At 45.6% G+C, this 10,600-nt stretch overlaps 1 protein-coding gene across 1 annotated transcript; it reads right to left on the bottom strand.

Annotated features, from left to right (window-relative positions):
- Positions 1 to 3,324: 3,324 nt before the first annotated feature.
- On the bottom strand, positions 3,325 to 8,938 carry fads2 (fatty acid desaturase 2). Its single transcript, XM_028957886.1, has 13 exons — positions 8,828 to 8,938; positions 7,811 to 8,064; positions 7,614 to 7,724; positions 6,778 to 6,975; positions 6,543 to 6,644; positions 6,347 to 6,472; positions 5,692 to 5,752; positions 5,518 to 5,594; positions 5,332 to 5,429; positions 4,616 to 4,712; positions 4,367 to 4,446; positions 4,154 to 4,279; positions 3,325 to 3,904 (listed from the first exon to the last, which is right to left on the bottom strand). The coding sequence occupies exons 2-13, from the start codon at positions 8,018 to 8,020 to the stop codon at positions 3,853 to 3,855; spliced, it is 1,338 nt and encodes a 445-aa protein (XP_028813719.1). The 5' UTR covers positions 8,021 to 8,064; positions 8,828 to 8,938; the 3' UTR covers positions 3,325 to 3,852.
- Between the last annotated feature and the right edge of the window lie 1,662 nt (positions 8,939 to 10,600).

Below are 10,600 nucleotides of genomic sequence, written 5' to 3'. Positions count from 1 at the left end.
AAACAGAATCAAAAGAAGATGAAATAATAAGAGACCAAACCGCTGAGACATTGGGGCAGAGGCCTATTAAACCAAGGCACCCTCCTTCCTTGTCTGGCCTGTGTCATCGAGCAGCCTGTACTCAATGCGGTAATACTCACTATCATAACCGAGCACCAAAATGATCCCTTGCGTAATTATATTAGCATTCAACCACTGCGCACCCACACGTATGCGTATATGCACTTCGATTCAATACCCTGCAGCAACTCTCACAATACAAAAACAAAAAAGTGGTAGGGACAAAAGAGCTTCACGACATGTCCCACTGCAAGATTTTCAAGTGTTAACACACAAAACAAATCCCAGTGTGATCTCCCTCAAGAGATTAGGATACCAATTCATTAAGGACGAAGATAGGGAGCTAGAGGATGAACAATAAAAACTGAAAAATCAACCCACCCCAGAGCAATCTCACATTCACTCTAGCATTATCTATCTTACACTACAGAACAGAGGCTAGAGGAAATAAATGATATATAAACTGGAAATCAAAGAGAAACCAGAGATAAATGAAAAGGTAGGGCAGCACCACATTCACGCTATAATAGGGCCATATTAATAGCACATGCCAGAGTTAAGCTAACAGCGTACCAATCCAAGCATGACCCACAGGTACAATCAGGCTACAGACACTCGGCAGTGAAAAACATCAGTTATGTCAATGTGTAACGTTCTCCGTGCAGCAGTCAAGTGGTCGTTGTTTGTGTCTGGATTGGCCACAGGTGATGAGTCCGGGTGCTGTCAATCCTGACATAATTCAAACAAAAGATGACCGACTTACTCTGTGCTTGTAGTGATGCTCGGAGCATCGCTATTTCATTTCAGGTCAATGACATTTTTGGAAGATTTTGTTACAAGTAGCATTAATAACTAATAACTATTAAGAATTGAGGCTGAATTTGGGAGATTTTGAGCATTACATGGATGCAGAGACATCGCAATGTGTTTTGTTTATGACGGAACGCATTGTGCCCCTTTCATACTAAATAATGCATTTATAAAACACCTATCAAAAAAACACTGCAGTTAAAACCAACATTGGAAGGTGTGTATCCTGTGCTGCAGTCCCATCAGCTAGAGGATTTATTTATTTATTTTTATCAGGGAGGAGAAAGAAATGAGGAGAAAGAAGATCAGACATGAAACTCGCTGGTAGAACAGAAGACATTTGCGAATGGCCACAATAACACAAGGCCTGTTATTTACTACACTTACATTAATGAGATTCCTCACAATTAAATCAGTTTATCATGTTAAACACAGGAAACTATATTGCTGACTTCTGTATCTTCAACACAAGGATATTTTTGTCAAAGAAAGCTTTATCGTCGATTTTTCCGTCGGAGTACATCACGGCCCGTATCGGGCGGATGCCATTAACCTGGAACTTTTCTATCTTCTTAATTTTTGTCCCATACGCGTTGAAGTTGATCTCTTCCAAGTTGATTTCGATTGTCCTCCCGCCCTTGGCCACATTCCTGTACACGTGATGCACCTGTAATTTGCTCTTCACTGCACCTGCTACGTTGCTCACATTAAAATGCCTTTTCACTTTTTCGTCGTCTTCCAGCGAGTACTCAATGCTGTAATACTCACTAGCATAATTGAGCAACAAAATAATCTCCGGGTAATTATAAAACTGTTCCTTCAAAATATCTTTTCCATCTTATTCTTCGCTAAACAGCATTTTTCTTGTTATGCACACAGATGAATATGTTTTACTTTAAATAAATGTGAGTTTAAATAAATAGTTCTTCAACAATAACATCACCAAGAATGGCCTTTCCTCAAGAACTATTGAAGTGGCAAAAATGGTGACTTCGGCTCCTCGCTACATATGCGCACAGAAAGAGTCCGCGTTTTCATTCTCGAATCGCTTTTATATCACGGCAAATAAACATATTTCAGTACACTTTCAAACTTTTTTGTAATATCTTCTTCCTTTGTCTTCTCCCGTTATGGGTTGATTATCAGCTTTGCACCTTTGAAGAGTCCTGCAGTTCCTGCTTTGCTGCGTTGGTCCACCTTTTCACAGTTTTGACCGCAGATTTGGCACGTTTTAGATGTTGCCTGTAAACTGGAATACGACAGACCAGGCAGTGATCAGAATGTCCCAATGCTGCCCAAGAAACAGGACGAAAGGCATTTTTGTGTAACAGTGGTCCAGTGTGAGGCTGCCATCCGTGGCGCCATCTTGAAACCATATCAGATGGTGTCTGATGGAATCACATGTTGGTCATGTGACTGTAACTATAATAATATAGCGTATTTGTCATGGCGGAAGGGCGTGGAACGCCTGACCTGGAACAATGGGTGCAGGCCACGCCCCCCCGTGATTCCCTGTAGCCCTCTGCTATATAGGAGGTTCTACACCAGTGTTCTGGGTTCTAGCATTGTATGGAGGACCGAAAGAGTGAAGGGATATGCCGTTTACGTGGTCTGCCCCGTTTGAGAGTGTGCCGTTTTCCTTCCACATTGTCAGGATTGGCTCCAGGTGAGGTTGCCAGCTGGGGTCAATCCAGACAACTGTTAAAAGTCTGTGACTCCGCCCCTTCTGCCACATTTTAGTGAACTCTGCTTTGTGAACTTGACCTGGCAACTTTTCTTTGTAGTTTTGAGTTCTGGCAATCGGCACATGTCTGCGGGCTAGTTTATATTGATCCCCTTTATTATTTACGGCCATCGAGCCTGGTTTTGTTTTAGTTCTTTTATTGTTATAAATAAAATCCCTTTCCCAGAATCTCCCGTCTCTGCGCTTGACACTCATCTCTGTGACACCCATTTCCAAGTCCCCTCTGTCCTAATCTGATTCCTGAGTGTTGTTATGAGCGTTGATTTGATTATTGAAATAAAGTGTTTTTGTGAAATTTACCTGCAGAGTAAGGGTACTCAAAGGGTACTCCTTTCTGTGCTGTTTTCATTGATGCATAAAAAAGACTACATAATTACAAAATCCAAGCTATACTAAAATATACTCTTCATTTTTGTTGACGACAAATAAGACGAGTGACGGGACATCTGGGCAAAAAGGAATTATTACAAATACCAAAAGAAACACACACAAAAGTAAAGCAAATGTCCACATTAACCTGCAGATACCCTGGGGTGATTGTAGGAAGAGAACCCAGAGCTGCAGATAAAGCCGTAGCCGGGATTTGAACTCGCCACCCATAAAGCATGTTATGATATAGCACCTGTTCCAACAAACTTGTTCATAGTAACCAGTTCGTTTCTTCCTGTAGCTGAAAAGTGTACAAAGTCACACATACACAGACACACACAGTCGTTGCTTGGTATTCTTGTATTTGTACTGACTTAAAAATACACAAGAACAGTTTTTACACTTCGATCTACACAATCACATACAAATTGCACTTACAACTGAAACAAAGTATTAGCACACCAGATGAGGACAGTGTGAGAGACGAAGGTTCTGTGTCACGGGTCCTCTGGTTCTGTGTCACGAGGTCAAGTATGGAGGACAACGCCTACAGAAGATGCTGCTTTATAAAGAGGTTTTTATACAAATGAAGGTTGTGCTTTAATCTGATGACCAGTCACAAGTTCATCCTATGGGTCGAGGTTAAGGTAGATGTTCTACCCTTAAAGGCCAAGTGGACATAATTTCAGAATTATTTGTGGGAACAAAAATCTCTACAAATGCATTTGGCCCAAGGCGTCTCTACTGATTGATGGATTTCTACAGCTGCTCCCTACTTTTAATGTGGACACGGTCATCCAGCGCAGCACCATCTGCTAAAAGATTAAAACTGATAATTGAAACAGTGGTCAGCGGTGGGGGCGGCCGAGTTATTTGTGGAGGTAAGCATCCAGCCACATTTCTCCAGACTTCTGAAGGGAGCTGAAAGAGGCGAGGAGAAGCACAATTACTGTTAAATAAATACAGTTTACTTATTACAACCACGTTTGTAAGAAAGCACCAAACCATCATCATGCAATAAACATGTTACTGTCATTTAACATGTCATTTAAATTGAAACCATGCGGTTGTTCCTGGTTCTTCTTCCATTCCATAATCACAGCTTCCACTCAAGAACACCTTTAGTCTAGGACCAGAGTTAATCCATGAACGTCTGTGTTGGGTTCTCACCTCACAATGTCAGAGAAGGCCGTCCAGAGTGGCTTCACTGTGTAAGGAAGTCCGTGTTTTTTACACAGCGCCTCCACCAGCGGCGCAGCGTGACGGTAGTTGTGGCGAGGCATCATGGGAAACAGGCTGGTAGGGACGGGGCACAGCGAGGGTGAGGCAGAATGCTGCTCAGAGCTGGTGCGTTTATCAGTAGGACAAGATCAGAACTCTTACTGGTGCTCGATCTGGAAGTTGAGGTGTCCGCTGAACCAGTCGTTGAAGGCGGACGCCTCGATGTTGCAGGTGGCCTTCAGCTAATCAGCAATTTAAACAATTTCATCACTAAAAAAAATTCTTCAAATGACACCTTGGACAATGATAAAATGACATAACACATGACATTTCCTCATAACAATTCTTTAAATTTTCAAATCCATTCAATCCAATGCAATTGAATGAGTTCTGTGGCGTGAAGTCGTGTACCTGCATGGTCAGCCAGTCATCGTGTTTCTCGTAGTCAATGTTCATCGGAATGTGGCTCATCTGTGTGACCCACACAAACCAGTGGCTCTCCATGAACCTGAATACACACACAATGAGAAACGGAGCAGCAGACACATTGATCTGCCTCCCTATATTAGAATGTAGAATTTCAGAATAGTTCTCTAATCAAAATGGTCAACTTTAAGGTACAATAATGTGATTATATTCACAATGATTACAAATCATTTCAAATCAATTCCGATTTTGTCGGTTAAGCGTGTGTGTGTGTGTGTGTGTGTGTGCAATTTAATGAAAATATGAAGCCAGTCAACATTAGTATAATGGAACTGGGCACAGTTAATAACTAAAGTACACAGTATAATTGATATATAGCAGATAAAACTGAGATAAAAGAGTGAATTATTAATGACAGTTTATAATTTCGCATATCCAATTCTATATTTATACAATTGTTCTGGTAGGCACATCCAGGTTGTCTGTTCTGGTTTTAGCTACTGTGTGTTAAACTAGGAAAATATATGAAGAAATTCTGAAAGTCCTGTAGATGATAAAGTTTCGCCTCCATTTACTGTTGGCCGGACGTGATCTGATTTGTAACTGGATTTATTTACAGAACAACACAGCAGCCCTGAATATGGACAGGGTTTATGGATGTGTGTGTGTGTTCTGAACCTTTTAACCTGTTAAAGCTTCACCTGACCAAGAAGAAAAGCACAAAAGCGTTAACGAAACCAAAAGCGGGGATGAAGCAGATGCAGTAGCGCAGGTAATAACTCATGGACCAGGCAAAGTCCTGCAGGGGACGACACACGGAACAAGACGTTAGCATGTTAACACACATACACACACACACACACACACAATGAATGGAGCAGACTCACCTGCCACAGGCGACGAGAGATCATGGTGTGCATGATCTGAAGCTGGAAATACACCGGAATGAGCAGCGGAGGTCCGACTGGGGACAAAACGGACCCAGATGATAAGACAAGAGGAATGTACAGAGACATAGATCCTCCAGAGAGGAAAAACGGAGAAGAGAACCTGGATCGTACTTAAGAAGAAGTACTTGTGCTGGTGGTTATAGGGCAGGTACTTCAGCTTCTTAATGCCGTACTGAAATACACAGAGAATGCAGCTTTATTCGCAGCTTTAGGAGTGGACGTGGAAATTAGTCGCCCTGCTGTGGTCTGAATGTATTTACACCGAGGCTTCTGAACAGTGCTGCTGATCTGCGACAAGAAGGCCACAGGGCCAGTCGTCCCCACGTCGTCCTCGGGGACACGTTTTTGTCTCCTGTCGGCAAAATATTCCAAACCCTGTTGCCCTTTATGGGGACGTGTTCGTACCAAACACACGAAACTCTGTTGGTTGCTGCTCTTCAGAAAACACCCACATCTACTAGGCTGAAGTGTCCCACCACAGGGCAGCGGGACACAGGACACCTCGGAGGGGGTGTGCAATGTCCCAATCTCAGTTTCATGGCTGGTTCTCACACTTCTCCAACCCGTGTCATTTCTACTCTATGATAAAAAATGGTTCTCTCTGTTCGTATCGGACTCTTCTCTCATATCAGCGTTGCTGGAACATGCCGGAAGAATTCATCATATGCGAATTCTGAATCGATTTATTCAGGGGACGGCTGGCGTCGGTTTTTCTGGAGGAGACGGACGAGCTGTCTCTAGTAAAGGCGGTGACTGAGAGGCGTACCTCCACAGGCTGAACTTCTCCCACCACGAACGCGTTGATCATGTTCACGTCCGGGTCCTTCTGGAACACGTTGGGCTTGGCGTGGTGCTGGAAGTGACGGTGGTTCCACCAGTTCGCCGAGGCTCCCTGTGAACACACACGTCATTACAACAGGCCACCCCGGGCGCTCCACAGGCTCCGCGGGATTCCTGCTGACCTTCAGGTGGCCAATGACGAACTGGTGCACCAGGTGGTCCCAGAAGGAGTTCCGGAACACGGACAGGTGACCGAAGTCGTGCTGCAACCAGCCCGCCTGGGCCTGAAATGCAACGCAAACCTTTTCCAGTGAGGGCAACATGACAGGAGCGTGGAGCCTCCTCAGAAGAGGGCTGCTCACGTTACATGGCTACTGGTTGTACGCGCTTCGCGGCCCGCCTGCGCCACCCTGTCACCTGTGAAGTGGCCAGCAGGACGCTGCAGGCGAAGAAGGTGACCCAGCCGGCGCCGAAGTTCCACAGCAGCAGCAGAGCCAGCGCCTCCAGCAGGATGATGTGACCCAGGTACATGCAGAAGAACAGCGGGCTCGAGCGGAACAATCCCATCTTCTCCACCTGATCGTGGAGCGCCCGGAAATCCTGAATGACCGTCTCCTGCGACACGTGGGGGGTATTACAAATGTCACCGCGCAAACGGGACACGCAGAGAGTGACGCGATGTGGGGCACGTGCGACAAAAGTAAAAATACGAAAGAACGCGCACATCCAAAACGAAAAGGTATGTAGGAACGATATCCAACAGAGAAACACACGCCCTCACACACACCGAGGAACATTAAACATTATTGCAACGTTCCATTTTATTTTTTATTCATGTCACTAGTGTCACGCTGTCGGCCTCATTGTCGTCTACATGCTTTTTTGTTAATTGTCACTCTTGCGCTGTCTGTGTCCCGTTTAACAGAGTGGTAGTAGCCTATGAACCAGAAGACCCAGGTTCAAATCCCACTTACTACCATTGTGTCCCTGAGCAAGTGTCTCCAGGGGGGGACTGTCCCTGTAACTACTGATTGTAAGTCGCTCTGGATAAGGGCGTCTGGTAAACGCCGTAAATGTAACTGTAAATGTTTACACTTTATGTCTGAATGTAACGTTGTCTAAACGTTTCATGTAACGTTCCGGAGAAACGTTATTTCGTTTCACTATGTACCGTCTAACACGTATGTAGCTGAAATGACACTAAAGCTCAACTTGAACTTGAGCATCCAGAAAGCAGGGGAGCTGGTTCTTACACTCTTCTGGTGGTCTTGGCAGGGTTCCGAGGCGGCCAGTTCACCAATCAGCAGCGGTTTCAGGAACTTCCGCACGTACGCCGGCTGGGGGTGAAACGCCCTAAAGGCATCCTGGGAAAAAGAGGCGAACTATTTAGAGAGACGTTGGGAGAACAGCGCGCCCGTCTCCGTCCCTCTGCGCCCGGCTGCCAGGTTACCGTGGCGTCCTCGCCGGCGTAGTGGCTGATGACCCGCAGGCCGCCCGGGTGCCTCTTCACCCACTGGCTGATGTTGTACACCTTCCTGTCAATCACAAGCCACTGGTCGCCCTTGTGGGAGTGCTTCTGAACCTCCTCCCAGGTGAACACGCCGGCTCCCTGCCCGGCTCCGCCCGACGCCGGGTCGGTCTGCTGGCTGCCTCGCCCCATTCTGGCCCGCTGATACTTGGTTCTTCGAAGCACCCAGCCGGAATCTGGATGCACCGTAACGATATGATAAAAAGAGCGACATTAAAGCACAACATTGTGTCTGTGACAGAGGTAATAACTCATATTTAACATGGTTAATATGATCCTTGCTGTACTGCTGAACTGCAGGCGTGCGCAAAGGTAGAACTGACGTGTATTTGAACCCGGGAATGAGAGCAAATGTACTTATGTAAAGACAAAAAATAAAAAAAAATCAATGCCTCATTGATTGAGGCGGTTAGGGAGAGGCGGACCGGTCGGAGGAATGAAGACGCAACCTGGACCATCCCTGATGCTGAATGTTCATGTATTTTGTAATTATTTTCACTCTGAACGTTACAAATGCTTTATTATTATTTCATTTTTTTAACAATTGCCTGCTGTGTGAAATGTGTTTCATTATTAAGACATTATTAGGGTTTTATGTTAATTCTAAACACACAAAGAAAGGATGGAAATAAATAAATAAATAAATAAACAAATAGAGAACAAGCCTAAAATGGGAAAGAAAATTATTAGAATAATATTTTTTTGTAAGTTACTGTCATTTTATGATAAGAAATTGTATTTAAATTACTGTTGTTTTGTTAGTTTAGAGTTTTTCTGTCTGACCTCGTCGCGAAAAGCGCGGAGGAAAACCATCATCATCCTCATCAACAACCAACGTAGTCAGCATCGAACATTAAAAAAGAATATATATATATGTATATATATATATACATATGTCTATGTACACGTTTCTAACGCCGATCAAGTCGCGTCTCTCACCTCGGCCTCTCCGCGCACCCGCTGACCGCTCCGCTCTCGGCGGCGCGCATTTACGCGCGCGCTCGGCATCGCCAGTTCCGTCCAAATTCCAGGCCGATCATTCGAGCCGCCGCGAGCCAATCCGCTCCCGACGGGAATCTCCGGGAATCCCGCGATTGGTCCGCTCCGTTGCGCGCCTGTGCGGGAGAGAGAGAGAGGGGTAACTGTCGGTTAAGCGTGTGTGTGTGTGTGTGTGTGTGTGTGTGTGTGTGTGTGTGTGTGTGGGTTGGGGGTACTGGAGCAGGCTCCAGTGTGTGAGCGGGTTGATAATAATGCCAGTCCGGAGAACTTAAATATTCATGTACAGACAACTTTCACCTTAATTTAGAACCGCATGTTTTGGGGCCAAGAAAGAAAAGTTGAGGTTCATCCTGAAGTCAGAGGATGAAAATTCCGCACGAACCCGCAGTGCAGGGGTGGAAATATGATGCTGCTGTGCTGATGCAGGGGAACTGCACACGCGACAGGGCGCCCGGGCCGAGGTGCAGCAAGATGCATTGTGGGTGGCGGTGTGAGTACCCTCCGGATAATGGATGTTGCTCTGATGTTTACCTCGACTTTGACACGTGCATTCTACGTAAACACGGTTCCTGACCAAATCCACCCCTGCATGGAAACCATCTCAAGGGTGGTAAGACACTCACATTGAACCAGAAGACCCAGGTTCAAACCCCATTTACTACCACTGTGTCCCTGAGCAAGAAAGCCTGAGTGTCTCCAGGGGGGGACTGTCCCTGTAACTAAGGTGCTCTGGATAAGGGCGTCCGACACATGCTGTAATGGTAAATGTCCCCTCTTTCAGCAGAACATTGCGCCTTGACACACTGCAGGAACGGTGTGAGGAACCCAGACATCAATCTCCGGTGTTGGCTTGGCCTCCAAATTCTCCACATCTCATCTGCATCTGTGAGACAGAGCTGGCAAATTAAGTCTTGATAGCTACTCCAGACCGGAGTTTCGTGATTCCTGATTGTTTGCACCTGTGTTGTTGCCTGAAGTGATTGTCATTGTGATACACAGCAGCACAGCACACGGTGCACACAGTGAAATTTGTATTTTCCTCTTTATTTTACCATCACCCTTTAGTGAGCAGTCATGGCAGCCATGACAGCCGCCCGGGGAGCAGTGTGTGGGGACGGTGTTTTGCTCAGTGGCACATCGGCAACCTTCTGATTACGGGGCCGCTTCCTTAACCACTAGGCCACCACTGACCGACAAAATAAGTCCTTCGAGCCGAAATTGAACCCGCGACCTAAGGATTACAGGCAGTACAACTACAGTCCTCAGCTGAGCTATCCTTGTCGGGATGTTGGTTGTCCTCGTTAGTCACGTCATGCAGTGTATTAAACCCCCTTTGTTGTAGTCCTCACAATTAATGTGGTTTAAAATATCTGCGGCTGATGGGCTGGTACCAGACGCTTTAGAGGTCTTTTCCGAGTCTGGTCTGTGCCCTCATATGAACTTCATGCTCTTTATGGGCAAAAAAACGAGGTGTCCGATTTAAAACGCTACTCCGGTGCGGTGGGACCTGGCACAGGGTGACTTCAGCTCCATGGAAAAGCAGGAACGAGTTCAGAGTTCAGGTGACGTGTAGGTGAGATGAGGTGTAAAGACCTTTAACTTCCAGGCTTCCAGGTGTTAAAGTTCATTGTGTTTATTAACACACACTTTCTGCTTAAATGCCTCTCCTTTAATAAGTAGGACAGTCACGACAGGGAATCAGGAAATATTCAA

Source organism: Denticeps clupeoides, chromosome 17, assembly GCF_900700375.1.
Source record: "Denticeps clupeoides chromosome 17, fDenClu1.1, whole genome shotgun sequence".
NCBI classification, from domain to species: Eukaryota; Metazoa; Chordata; class Actinopteri; order Clupeiformes; family Denticipitidae; genus Denticeps; species Denticeps clupeoides.
Note: the sequence above shows the minus strand (reverse complement) of the source record. Positions and strands in the feature narration are given on the sequence as shown.